Source organism: Fukomys damarensis, unplaced genomic scaffold (genome assembly GCF_012274545.1).
Source record: "Fukomys damarensis isolate Sample0158 unplaced genomic scaffold, DMR_v1.0_HiC HiC_scaffold_5, whole genome shotgun sequence".
NCBI lineage: Eukaryota > Metazoa > Chordata > Mammalia > Rodentia > Bathyergidae > Fukomys > Fukomys damarensis.
Genome location: NW_022900917.1, coordinates 57388801 through 57403716, shown reverse-complemented (window position 1 = coordinate 57403716; position 14916 = coordinate 57388801). Strand labels below are relative to the sequence as shown.

Genomic DNA, 14916 nt, shown 5'->3' with positions numbered 1-14916 from the left:
TATCTAGGTAATGCTGATCAGAATACTTCCATTGCAACTTGGTTGGGAAGCTTAGGAAAGAAAATTCGGGAGGCGCTTAATGACAGTTGGATACGCCAATGGGTCTATGGGAGGGTCCTAGCATGTCATTATCTTACCTCATTCTTCTCTCCTCCAGATGACACAGGATCTCACAGGAGCCTAGATAGACTCTATCCATTGATAAGCCCAATGGGGTCTAGCAGTCCACCCTAGGATCATTGGATCCTGGATGGTCCTAAGGATAAAGAAATGACCCACAACAGCATGGCTTTTCTTAAGAGCTGTGGGAAGACACTATGGTTGGCTTTTCAATTACATATATATATATATATATATATATATATATATGCATATATATTTTTCAATTACATATATCTGAGGTTGAATCTTGGCTACACCTTTCCTAGTTTTATTGTCTTGGGCAAGTTACTGACTTCTGAGCACCAGATTCTATAGTAGTTTAATTATGCATGGTGATACTGACTCTGTAAGTCTGGGGATGTTGTGAGATGAAGTACACAAAGCATCACTGGTTGTGTCTGATTGTGTAGATAGTGATTATCCAATTAAATCTGCTCACTTTATATTTATCTGCTTAATATTGGGAGGAAATAGCAGGGTACTGCTCTCAGACCACAGTAAAATAGATGTGATATGTGGCAAGAGACATTAGAAACATTAATTTTTATGAATATTAATAAAATAGTTATGATCCTCAGTGGAGGAAAGACAGCCTCTTTAATAAATGGTGTTGGAAAAAGTGGATTTCAACCTGCCAAAGACTAAAACTAGACCATTATCTTTCACTCTCCACTAAACTAAAATCCAAGTGGATTAAAGATATAAATATTAAAAAAGAAACACTAAACTTGCTGGAAGATAAGTTAGGCAGAACTCTTGAAGACATTGGCATAGGAAAAGATTTTAGGAACAAATCCTTAGTATTATGGGAACTAGCACAAAGAATCAACAACTGGGATCTCATCTTATTAAAAAGCTTCTGCGCTGCAAAAGAAACTACCAACAGTCTACGGCCATACCACCCTGAACGCGCCCGATCTCGTCTGATCTCGGAAGCTAAGCAGGGTCGGGCCTGGTTAGTACTTGGAAGGGAGAAACTACCAACAGAGCTAAGAGACAACCTACAACACAGGAAAAATTTTTACCAGCTGCTTCTCAGACAAAGGACTATTATCTAGAATATAGAAAGAACTAAAAACACCAGCCCCCGAAATATAAAGACCCAATTAATAAATGGGCATCTGAAATGAACAGACATTTCTCAGACAAAGAAGTAAAAGCAGCAAATAAATATATGAAAAAATATTCCACATCTCTGGTCATGTGAGAGATGCAGATGAAAACAACACTGAGATTCCACCTCACCCCCACAAAGAATGGCTGCTATCAGGAAATCAACCAATAACAAATGTTGGTGGGGATGTGGGGAGAAAGGAACCCTTCTCCATTGTTGGTGGGAGTGCAGACTGGTAAAGCCATATGGAAATCAATATGGAGACACCTCAAAGAGCTGGGAGTAGAGGTTCCATCTGATCCAGCTATTCCTCTGCTGGGTATCCTTCCAAAAGAATTAAAACAGTCATAGCACAGCAATATACACTCACCCATTTTTGTAGTGGCACAGTTTGTAATAGTCAAAACTTGGAAACAGCTCAATTGCCCATCAGCTGGAGACTGGATAAAGAAGATGTAGTTTTGCTATAAAACAGAGTACTACTCATCCATAAAGAATGATAAATTAGAGTCATTTATAGGAAAATGGAAGCATATTGAGGTCATATTCTTAAGTGCAATAAATAAGACACACGTGTAAATACCAAATAGTTCCTCTGTTGTGAAAAACAAAGTGTAAATAAGATCCAAATTGTATAACTGAAAATGTGAAATAGGAAGAAAAGGGCTAAAGGTGTAGAGGAAGTAGAAAGAGTAGGGAAAAAGAAATAAGGGACAAGAAAAATATGAGAAAAGAGAAAAATGGGAACAAAGTCTTTGTAAATAGGAGAGGGTGAAGGGAGTGAAGGGAGGGCAGGGGAATGGGGAAAAATAAGAACCAAGACCTGTCATGTAGAGGTACAAGATCCCAGTAATCAATGTAACTGTACTATATACTTAAAATGTGCCAATGAACTCAATGAAAAAAATTATGTACTAGAACAAGCAAATTCTGAAATCTTCTTTTAATGGGGCAAATCAAAAAGTCATTCACCCCCTTTCTTTTTTCAGGACTTTGGTACCAATAGAAATATTTTAGTCTTACAACTAAAGACCCAAGGACTTTTCATGGGGTGCTGATAGGTAGCCTGATAATAACCACAGAAAAAAAACTAATTGTTGATTTTTATTTGTTATTATAGCCTATGTAGTCAGCACTGAACACAATTTTACTTTCTTAATATGCTAATTATTTGAATTGCTGGAACAATTAATGCCTGATGGAAATTTTATCCTGTCATTCTCTGATTTGGTCCTTCCTTTCTTTTCCTGTTTTTCTTGTCTTTCTTTCCCTTCCTTTCCCTTCTTTGCCTCGTCCTCTTCTCTCCTTCTCCTTCCCTCCCTTCCTCCCCTCTTCTCTTCTTTCACATTGAATCCAGGGTCTTCTACACACTGGGCAAGCAGTACTACTGAGCCCAATACCCAGTTTCTATTTTAATTCTTTCTTTTGCACAATGAAATCTACTTGTACAAACCAGAACTCTGAAAAGTGGCAGTTTATTCTGTAACTTCCCCTCCTACTTACCTTTTTACCTTCTATTTTTTCATTTCTTACCAATTGTTTTTGCCATCCTGAATAACTGCTTGCTGGATGTTGTGTCTCACCACATGCTTTTACACACACTTTTCCCACAGCAATGACTTTTCTCAAACATTCCTGACCAGTCTGTAACTGGAACTTTTCCCAGGAAATCAAAGTTTGTTAGAGAACCCTCACAGTGTTTTAGCAGGAGCCCGTGCCTACCCTGATTATAATACTCACGCCTTTCCTAGTTGTCAAGAGGCTGAATTTACATGGAGGCCAGGAAGTGGGCCTGATACCACTGTTCTAACTAAAGAGCTGTGTGGGAGGGGATGCATCTGACTCAGTCCTCTTTTCTTGCTTGCAGTAGGACTGGATTCCTCTTATGACAGTTTTGTGACAGAATTGAAGACACTACTTACTGATATAATATCCCAGTCAGGGTGATACACAAAAACATACTTAGGAAAGGGGCAGCTAAGAACCTAGCGGAATAGGTTGCATTCTGTGATCTAATTTCACAGGATGATTCACAGGTGTATCCTTTACAATTAAACTTGTTGATTAAAAGAAAGCTACCTTGTGCACCAACTGTGGCATTCCAAGCCCTGCTTAACGAATGTCTCCTCAAATATAGCTTCTGAGGACCTAGACTTCCTTTTGGTCAACTTAACTTCATTACACAGATTACATGGACTTTACCATATTGCCTATGTGATGACCAGGCTTACCTAGGGATGGGTAAGTTTGGGCAGAAACTGGAAAATTAAGTTACATGGTTTGGCATTATGTTAGAAAAACACACAAGCAAATTAGGCAATGTCAAGAGTTACCTTTTTTTTTTCTTTAGGAGTTCAACTAGTTTGTGTCCATAACAGGGATACTCAGTATCTAAAGTAATTCTGGTGTTAAGAAGTTGGGGGCTGTGTCTTCTGCTCACTAGATCTGGGTGAATTTCCTGATAATAGCAAATATTTTACTGGTGTCAAAGGCATCCCTCATGCTGGAAGCTCAGGCCATCTTCAAGTGGGCCCAGCTATGGCCAACATCCTTCATTTGGGAGGAAAAAGAACAATCACAACAGGCTGGTTGTCATAATAACGCACAGCTCAAAGGCATTCTCTACCTCAGTGGGGCTGTTGTGTAACTTTGGTCTGGGGATGGTGATACCGACCATATAGCAGCCTGAGAGAGAGCACAGCAAAACTCATTATCAATTTTTATTTCCTACCATACACCAAAGGTACAGCACTGAACACAATTTTGTTGCTTTGATGTAAGAAATATTAATTGTTTGGAGAAAGTATACAAACAAACTACTCAAATTAAAAAAATGCATACATCATTGCCTTTTTGTTGTTTACAAAAGACCCAATTTACAGTATTGATCAATAACATAGTTGAAAAGGAAAATAAATCAGTGCACATTACAAAATACATCAAATACAAAGTAGGCAAATAAATACCACTCACAAAACATCTCACTCGAACTATGCAAACACAAATAAATTAACCTGAAGGCATAGTAAATTATAGTAATAAATACATAGGTTGGTGACAGATTTCTTTTTAAATTAAATAAAATATATAACAAACTTGTTAAAATATTTAGCAAATTAAATTTTTGTTTTGTAATAAGGAAACTCATTTGTGTGCATCTATGAAGTACTATATAGCAAAATGTTTGCAAGGACATGACTTTAATAGAAAATTTTGTTTTGTGTCCAATTTATAATAGACAGCACATATGGTAGCTTTTTAAAAAATTGGTTTTAAAATAAACACCATCCCTATCTAAGAACAAACATCTCATTTTCACTAAACTAAGATTCCGGAGTTCAAATGAACCCCAAACCAAAGATAAGCCCCACTTAATGCATAACAATGACCATGGCTTCATGGGAGTATGGTTACTGCCGAGTGTGAGTGTTACTTCTCACGTATTTGTGCAGGTAACAGCAATAACAGTGGAATATACCAAGCCTGTGAACGCCATCACATTCAGTCTGAATATCCATGAGGCTAATAAAAAATAAACACTTTTGTTATAGCACAGAAAAGTAAGCCCACACTAAGTTCATGTGAACATTTACACAGAGGCACATCTGCACATGAAATGTGTGCGCACACCAAAAAGGCAGTTTAGCTGGTTGTCTATACCTTTTCCTTAAAAAAAATAAATATAAAAAAACTTTTGAAACAATGCTTAACTACTTTACAATCCCTGAAATAGACATTGCCTTTACTATAGCAACTACTAAACTCTGATCCATTCAGAAATTCAAGATTGTGGGCTCAATCTATGTGTGGATGAGTGTCTGGGAGTGTGTATACACGTGTGCCTGCATGCGTGTGAGTGTGTGCATGTGTGTGTGTGTGTGTGTGTGTATACTTGGTACCACATGCAGTCCAATGGCAATATTTTCACCAAACTGAATGTTGTCTTAGTTTCTAAGAAGGATGATGCCAATGTTGCCAGTGTTCAAAGCAATTATTCAAATTAGACTAGCGTTTTTTTTCATGTCTCACTACACTTTCCATTCCTTTCCAGTCAACGCAGTTAAGATAAATGCTATTTCAGGGGATATGGTATCTACAGAATTTTCCATTTGGATGTGTTCATATTCGCTAAGTACAAATCTACACCGATATTGTCCTTGTATATTGTACCAACATATGGCAGGAAAGCCTGATGGTCATACCAAGTCTTCTTGTCTTGGAACAAGAGTTGCCAACTATCTGGTATGACTTGAAAAACAAACAGACAAATTTGCCTCACTAAAAAAGCTTATGTTTCTTTAAAACATTTCAAATAAATAATTCATATTAACTAAAACTGTGCAGCCAAGCTGAGTACTTTGCTGATTGCTATGTTTAATTATTGCTAACAAAATCTGAGCAGGCTGTTGTCCAGCATCCTGTGCTTTTGTGAGTGCGGATTGCCCACTAGGCGGCGCCATTTATCTTCTTAATCCTATGCAGCTCACCTTACTGCAAACTCATTTATAAATACTACAAAAACCAGTTCAAGGGAGAAAAAAGGAAGTGTGCAATAAAAATCAAACTCAACCATAGTGCAGTCTTTAGACACGGATTTCCTTTTTTTTTTTTGCTCATGGAAACCCAGAAAGATAGGTGATTTGAGAATAGCATTTCTATTTTAATCCTATTAGAAAATAAATTAATAAACATACTTGTAAAAATATGGCAGACTTCAAAATGCAGTTAAAAGATAAAAAATTCTTTGATTAGTAATAAATAAAATATAAAATGTCACATTTATTTTACATATACTTTACAAAACAAAGAGTGCAATGAGAAATAAAAGGAAAACATATGAAAATAAATAAGATCTAATAAACGACTGCATTACTTTTATTCCAAAAAGTCTATCATAGTTTTTTCTTTCCTTTTTATGTTGGCTGGGGGAAATAGTGCAATGTTGAGTTTGTAATGCAGTACGGCAACTTCCAGGCCTCAGCAGCCCACGCGCCCCTCGCAGATCCATCTGGAGTTCACTGCTGTTGGTAATCTCTGTTGCCGGCAGCACCGTGATCCTACTACACATGGATACCCTTCACTGCCTGTTTGATACTTTCCAGTAGAGCTTTGCATTCCGGGGAATAGTCTCGTTCCAGATTGCTGTACATGTCTGTGAGTGTATTTACATATGCTTCAAAATTCTGCTCACTGATAGGGCCCTAAATGGAGATGAAACACATTGATCGAATCAGTCATAGTGAGGCAAAAGAGGAGCAAGTGACAAGGGAGAATGCGGGTGACTCAGGTGTCTGGGAGGGGAGACAAGGATTCATCTGACTGCTGGATTAGGGGAGATGGAGAGAGAGGCTGAAGTATGTTAGGATACACTTGTTCTCTCTTCATTCGTGGGATGAATGAAAAGTACTGGGGTCAATTCGGAGCCATGTAAGATGTATGCCTGGCTGCTGAACTGGACTCTTCAGTACCGTCTGACCTCCTCGGAGGGGCCTTGGCCTCAGTTTCACACGTTTAGCGCAGGAGATCTGCATCGGAGGAAGGTAACTGTTGGTGAGGATGGAATGGAAGGTTTGCTTGTGCCAAGTGACTCCTTTAACATCTCCAGTCTGGAATTTCAGGAGTTTAAGATATAAGCTAGTTGTTCACTGACCAAGTGTGATGGAGAGTTTTTCTATTTCCTTCTCAGACTCCCTTTTGTTCACTTTTCTTTTGTAGCACCATTGCGATATACACTTTTTATTTCTCACCTCTTTAGGTAGACTACTAGTCTCACAGAGTCAAGGTGTTTTAACCGTCATCCTATTTGGTGATTTGGTGTCTTCTTCCTTTGCCTAATGTGATGCTTCAAAGAGAGTACATGCTGGATATGTGTATATTGCGTGCATGCGAGTCAGGAAATGTGCGGCACAAAGAAGGTGTACCAAACACTGTTGGTGCCTCCATTTCTCTAGTTCTTGAGAACCACCACTGGTACCTTAGCTCACAACAGCTTTGGAAGAAATGTCTTTTACAAAGTCTGAACACTGTAGGTGTACAGGACATTCTAGCCATTGTTACTATTTAGAAGGCCAGTGTTATGGTTTAGATCTAGAATGTCTTCCAAATTCTAATGCTTTCAGAAGCAGGCTTTTGGACAATGACTGGATTATGGAAGAGCTATATTTTTATCAGTGGATTCTTTCATGAGCGCTGTCAGTAGCAGTTAGGGCCTGGCTAGAGGGAGGCCACTGGACACGTGATCTGGAAGTGTCTGTCTTCCTCCTCGGCTCCTCCTTTCTTGCTCTCTGCCTCCTGGCTGCCATGGTGAGAACAGCTTTCTTCAGCCAGCCCCTTCCACCATGCCCTTCCTACCTGTAAGCCAGCCAGACAGCGCTGGATTGGATCCTCCAAAAAAAAACCCTCTCTTCCTTTAAGTTGTGAGTGTCAGGTATTTTGTCCCAGGGATGAGGAACACAGAAAACTTTCTAAGTTTTAAGACTAACTGTGTTCAGCAAAATACTACACTCAATTATTAGTATCAATTATTAGTATTAATAATACACAATTATTAATATGTCCAATCTTGATTTTCTATTTGCTTTTAGTTTCTGCCATTGTTGTGCTATGTGCATCTTGGAGAATCTTGAAAAGGGACGAGGACTCAAGGAACGGAGTTGATAAAAACCACACCATGAAGCCAAGCCCTCCTGACTTGTGCCAGCTTGGAACCTTGATCCTATGATGGAAACTCTCTCATGATTTCCTTCACTATGGAATGAGAATGCCAGCTCTGTCTGTGGAGCCTTGGGAACATTTTATGTGAGCAGCCCTAAAAGTCACCACTAGAGTATCCTGTGTGCTAACAGTGCAAGGCACAAGATAACTTATATGATGTCTGTCTTCCTTAAGGCTTAAGTAGAGAAACTTAAGGAATACACATTTGAAGCATGAGTGAGACAAATTTTAGTAAATAGTAGTTATAATAACACCCAATAATTACCTTAAACAGCCATAAAATAAAATTTATCTTCTTTTGTGCTTACTATTATATTATTGACTTTTTTCAGTAAAAAAGAACTTCTGGAGTTGGTTAAGATGAAGGCTCCATGCTAGGAAGTTGGGTAGATTGAGGGATTTATTGTTTTAAGCAAAAATATTATGTTTCTTCATTACATTGCTGCTTCTTTAAACTATTTTATACATAAAACTGGAAGCTTTTAAAAACCTTGTTCTAAGAATGTAGGCTCAGAAGAAATAAAAAACATTCAGCAATGCAACCTCTCCTCCTCAGATTTATTTAGATTTATGATGATGTAGAAACTAATTTTAATAAAGTCTTAATCATTCCATACCTTAAAAATGTGTAGAGTTTTGAAATAAGGATGTCTTGCTCATTTTTTTGCTTTTTACTCTATATGGGGAGAACTGAAGTATGTTCTACATATTAAGATATAAAAAACCACCAAGTTTACTGGAAATTAAGTTCTTTGTTGTTCTTGAATTGAGTGAATAATGCAAAAGGCCAAGATGCAGATTTTGTGAGCCCTGGAAACTTCTATTTGAAAATGTATTCCTGGTTTTCATGTTACACTATAAAACAAGCTTCAAATAAAATTCTCCCCCTTTCTTTTCTTTTCTCCCACTTCCTCTTTCTTTTGCTCTTTCTTTATGTAGGGTCTCCTTAACTTTCCCAAAGCTGGCTTTGAACTTGTAATCCTCCTGCCTCAGCTCCTGAGTAGGAGAGTGCCTAAGTACATGCCACTGGGCCTAGAGAAACCTTCATTTTAAATGACTTTGGCCTTTAAGAATATCCTTGGCTTTAATAGAAATATGTGTATCTCCCAGCTGAAGAGGTGGTTGCAAGGGAGAACATGATGGAGCCATAGTAGTTCTGTAGCTGTTGACAAGTCTCCTCACAGCTAGGTTCTACTTATGCCAAGAGAAAGCCACTAACTGCCTGGTGACACTGCAGTCATCTGTGATGGGACAGCAGAGTTGGAGTGTTTGACTTACCATTTGAGGAAGCTGGATGTCAGCTAGGCTTGAGATGAGAGCCTGGCTCAGACCTGCCAGCTCTTTGAGCAGACTCTCGTTGTTCTGTTCTATGAGTTTGTTCTCTTCCTCTATCGTCTTTAAGTTGCTCTCCATCGACGTGATCTAAAATGGAAATAACTTGGGAATATGAGAAGTGGAGTTTGGAAGGTGTGTAAAAGGCCTTTCTCTGGGGAAAATGCATAGCTGAATGTAAATGCCAGGAGCTACATATTCCACTGTGTGTGCGCCACTGTGCTGCTCAGTGTTAGAACCATCCTCAGATTTCTGTCTTCAGCCCAGACCTCCATACATTGGAGATCCAGATGCTCTGCATGGTTCTATGGTGGTCAAAGTCAGCATGGTCCAAAGCAAATCTTTGACATTCCCCCCAAATCTGCTCCTTCCACAGATTGACGGCACCCAACTGTTGCTCAGCCATCATGGCTGTGGATCTCTTTCTCTCACACTTTAAATCCATCGGGTACCTCCTTCATATCGTCTGGGATGGGGCCACCGGCCCCTCCACCCCACCTCCCATACCGCTGCACTCTGGGCCAAGTTACTATGTCACGGATGGGCCTATGTTTGCCTTTGCCCTGTGGAATGGCTTCTTGGCCCTTCCTCAACACAGCCACCAAAACGAATCTCTTCAAATGCAAGTCAGCATGCAAGTCAAATATGACCGCATCACTCATGAGCTCAAAATGCCACGATGGCTCTGCATTCTTTCAGAATAAGAACCTAGGTGCTTCCAATGTGCTCACGGTGAACAGCCTTTTTCACTTCTGGCACCCTTCCCCTGTGACCTGCCCCCACCTAGCTTATGCACCTGCAGACTTCCTCTTTGCTTTTCCCCAGATCTCTAGGCTTTCTCACTGTTAGGGATTTGGCATTTGGTGTATTTTCTGTGTGAAATATTTGTCCCCCATACCTGTTTTATTAGTTCCTTCAGCCTCAAGTCTTTGCTGAGATATTTTCTTTTTTCTGGGGCCTGATTTTCCTATTTGATATTGAAATCCAGTCACTTATGAAACTCTCCCTCTTTATAGAATACAAAGGGATCTGTCATGCATAACTAATTTTGCTTATTGCCTGACTCCTCCTTCTGGACTTCAAGCTCCATAAGGGCAGAGGTTTTGCATTCTTTGAAATTTCTTTGCGAGAGGGTTTCCCATGATTTCCAAACCAAAGTATCAGGCTCTCTTTGGACTTGATGTACATTCACGGAAGACTGTTACAATGGTGTCACTCAGTGAGAAAACTCTAACTGCATTTCACATGGTTTCAAACTGTATTCAGCTGCTCAAGTTGAGGACTGTGAAGTCCACAGCCATGGTGGAATAAGACCCCTGACTTCAGGAAAGAAGAGAAGGAAAATGAGAAGGATCCAAGGCCTCTATTGGTCTTATTGTTTTCCTTCTGACTTAGGCAACAGTTATTATTAATGTTTTAAAAATATTGGACTGCACTTTTGTTTATTTTATTTTATTTATTTTTTTTAAGTTTTTTTATTGAGTTTATTGGTACAATCTAGGTATACAATACAGTTACATTCATTATTGGGATCCTGTACCTTTATATAATAGGTCTTGATTCTCATTTTTTCCCCTTGTCCCTGCCCTCCCTTCACCCCCTCCTCCCCTCCCCATTTACAAACACTTTATTTCCATTTTTTCATTTTCTCTTATTTTTTTCCTCTCCCTTATTATACCTTTCCCCCACCCTTCCCACTTTCCCTACACCTTTAGCCCTTTACTTCCTATTTCACATTATTAATTATCTCATTAGGATCTTGTGTACTATTATAGGTTTTCACACCAGAGAAACTATTCAGTATTTCAGTTAAAGAAATTTCGGCATGAATATTAAAAATGAGGAATACTAAAATAAAACTAAAGGGGAAAGTAAAAGAGAAAAGGCAATGATGTAAAATTAAAATAATCCTTAATTCTAAAGATGAAAATGGTCCCTGAACATATTTAAATTGCTTCTTGCTCTTGTATTCTTATATTATTCTTTTTTCCCATTATTTACAGAATACTTTATTTTATCTGTGCTGTCATTTATTTTAAAAAGGCAATAATTTTAGAGACTGCAGCATTGAAAAACTGCTTAGATATTTTTGGATCAAGAATTTGTTCAAGAAAATGTCTGGTAGGATGTGTTTCTAACAAAGACTGATACATCTTGCAGAACTGTTCTAGAAAACAAAGTTGTAATATTTTATTTGAATTTGGGATAAAATTAAGGACTCAACTTAATGATTATTTCTAAAGCTTTGTGTGATCCACAGGATTCTTTAAATGTAGGATGTTCTGCTTTGTTTGCTAAAGAAGGCTTCAAACAACCAGGGCGGGCAAAACATGAGTAACTCTGTGCACAGCTATGGAATTGGTGACCTGGGTTGATCCATCCATCTATTGAGATTTTACAGTAATTTTGCAATCAGAAACTTTCCAGTACATTCCCTCATCAGATATTTTCAGACCCAAGATTTAGAAAGTTCAGTGTTTTGGTTTTCACTAAAGATTACAACTAAAGATACTGCATTAGTTTTTACCTGGGTCTGAAGTTTCATCATATCTGCTTCAATTTTAAGGTTGGATTCATTCAGTTCCTTTATTTCTTCATCCAAATGCCTAATTTCTTCATCACCCTCCATACCTATGAAGAGTCAGATGGTCTTAGTTCAATGTGAAAACATGAGACGGTAACAACTGTGAGTCATTTTAAATTTAACTTATGATTTGATCACTGAAAATGAGGCTTTTGTTTGAAGTGTTTTTACCCAAAATATACATATGCAAGTTTCTGAAAAAGTAGGTAAGAGGGGTAACAGAATTTAGTTCATTGTAAGTAAAGAAGTAGAAAAGTGCCATTATTTAATGCAGCTCAGTTACACTGGACATATCACAGGCCATCCTCACTTACACCTGCTGCGTCCTGTGGGGCACACCCTGTCCCAGTAAACCCTTTCCCCAAGCAAACACTATGCCTCAGAGAGCTTGAAGGAGACCTCAGGAGTTACCACAGAAGGGAGATAACCTTCAGACTGTGACGCAGAGCTGGCTTTAAACCCCAGTGCCAGGTGTTCTCTCATCCCCATGCTGCACGGATGCTAAGATGGGAAAGGGGCTGTGTAGTGGCACTAGACCTCAGGACCCCTGAGTGAGGAGGAGCTGGGGTGCTGGCAGGTGAGGAGTTCAGGGATACAGACTGGGGCTCCCCTCGTGGCCTTCGGTGAAGAGCACATACAATTTTAGGGAAAGAACATGCTTGACACTTGTTCTTAAATTTGGGTAACAACTTCTCTGAGCTTCACTTTCTTCTTCTGTAGAACAAGTCTAATATTTATGCTATAAGAATGAATTCAACAAAATGCATTCTCTAACCATTATTTTCTAGAGGTACAAACGGAATTTAAACAGTTGAAAAAGCTGGGAAAAGTAGTTAATATGATGAATGGAAAAAGCAGGATTGAAAATATACTCAACAGTCCAAATGAACGAGCCTAAAGCAGCATTAACAGTGAAGAAGGATATTCGCAAACTTCTGCATTTAAGATTAATAAGATCAATTTCATGAAGGCAGAGTCAAAGAGGGACTTGTTTGACAATTTGTTTGAAAGAGATCCAAGTTCTCTATGTCCCTGGGATGGCTACCTTGGAAAACAGTCCACAACATACTGCTATAGTTTGAATGTGTTCCTCAAAATTTGAGGGTAGAAAACTTAATTTCCAAATATGATATTTAATGGCACTTGGAGGTGGGACCTTTGGAAAGTAATTAGGATTATATGAGGTCATAAGGTGTGGCGCCCCCATGTGGGCATTAGTGGTTTTGTAAGGAGAGGAAGAGAGACCTGAGCTGGGACACTTTCTGTGTTCACTAAGGGATGGCCTCTGCCATGGTACAATACAGCATGAGGCCCTGCCAGACACTGAACAAATGTTCTTGGTGCAATGCTCTTGGACTTCCCAGACTCTGGACCCATGGGCCCAACAGACTTCTGTCTTTTCTAAGTTACTCAGCCCTGGGTATTTTGTTACAGGGACAGCAAATGAAGTGGAACATCTACCAAATGTGACATTCTGTCTCCTCAGTGATTCCACTCCCAGGTATTCACTGGGGCCAGACAGGTGCACCCATATAACACGGTATATGCGCAAGATGCACACAGCAGAACTACTCACAAATGCCTCACCCTGGAAAAAGCTGCATCTCCGCCTCTGCAAAAAAGCAAGCTGAATGCTCTTCATAATATGATGCGGAGAGAAAAAGGTAAGACCTGAAAGTTTACATACAGTGTATACAGTGGGTGGCTATTTTGTAATTATTATTGCTTTACTAAGTGTAGCTACCTAGCCGGTCCTGTAATCCCAGCAGTCTGGGAGTCTGAGGCAGAAGGATTATAAATTCAAGCTCAGTCTCAGCAATTTAGCAACTGTCTCAAAATAACAAAAACTTGTCTGGGAATGCAGTTCAGTGTGAAGGACCCAGATTCACTCCCCAGTACCACCCTCCCAAATAATAAACTATAAGAAAGAAAGAATGAACCATGTAAATAAAAGTGAAGCACACATGGACCAATCAAGAGAGTACGTCATGACATAAGGTTGCTCTCACTCTGGGCTGTGAGAGATTTAAAAAAAAAAAAGGAAAGCAAACTAACATCTAAGATGGAGATATCTCAGTATCTGGAGGATCTGACTATGAGTAAGCAGTCTGACGAAGTGACTGAGAAAACAAGAACAGTTTCCCAGGATACACTGATGGATCCATAGCATCTCAGCAGACATGTGATTTCATCTGCACAGGCTGGCTGTACCTAGAGGTACACTTCTGAGTGCACTAGCTCGTATGCAGGTTGAATAATCCTCTGTTACACAACCAGTAGGTAGGAAGAGTCAAGGAAGAAAGGATGGAAATACCTGGATTCTCAATAGGTGGTATTTGGAATGCTATTAACACTTGACATTTTTCTGATCTGAGCAAATGAAAACTTAAAGTATCTGGCGAAGGAGACAACACTTACAAACACATAACACTCTGAAGGAAACAGCAGGGGGCTATGGGAACCTCAGTAGAGAAGATTCCCTCACACTGAGGCTTTGAAGCTAAGAAGGGAGCAAGCGAGTAGCTAGATGAGGATTCTGGGAAAAGGGCACAGAAAGTGTACAGGTGCAGTGGGAAGGAGCCGGTGCTCCCCAGAGTGAGTAAGGTAAATGAGGAGGAGCAGGCCACTGTGGACCGCGCACAGAGCTTGAATTTACTCCTAGTGCAGCAGGAGCTGGTGGAGGACTTTCAGTGGGTAATTGGTGTGCTCTGGCTGTCTTTTCAAAACATAATTTGGATTTTGAGATGACAGTAGATGGAGGAGAGACAGAGTACAGCCAGAAAATCAGGAGACGACTGTGGGAGTCTTGGCAAGGTCCCATCGCCCTGTGAACCAGGACCGTAGAACTGGCGGCACAGAGAAGGAGACACACTCAAGACAGAATTTGTAGGTAGAGTGTGCAAGACTTGCGATGGATAGGAGATAGAAGATGCAAGAAAAGAGGAATTTAGGGCAACTTTGGTTTTGCTGGTGCAAGTGGTGCTACAAGGCTATCTGCGATGAGGAAGAC

The 14916-nt window shown here is 39.5% G+C and overlaps 1 protein-coding gene across 5 annotated transcripts in view; it reads right to left on the bottom strand.

The window, feature by feature from the left end:
• Nucleotides 1-6146: 6146 nt before the first annotated feature.
• St18 (ST18 C2H2C-type zinc finger transcription factor) overlaps nt 6147-14916 on the bottom strand; it is a 310680-nt gene continuing 301910 nt past the window's right edge. For all 5 annotated transcript variants that reach the window (XM_033760733.1, XM_033760734.1, XM_033760736.1 and 2 more), the window contains 3 exons: nt 11850-11953; nt 9269-9412; nt 6147-6477 (listed from right to left, as the gene is read on the bottom strand). In XM_033760733.1, the coding sequence (XP_033616624.1) occupies nt 6337-6477; nt 9269-9412; nt 11850-11953 (389 nt within the window). In that variant the 3' untranslated portion in view covers nt 6147-6336. The remainder of the gene's footprint in view (nt 6478-9268; nt 9413-11849; nt 11954-14916) is intronic.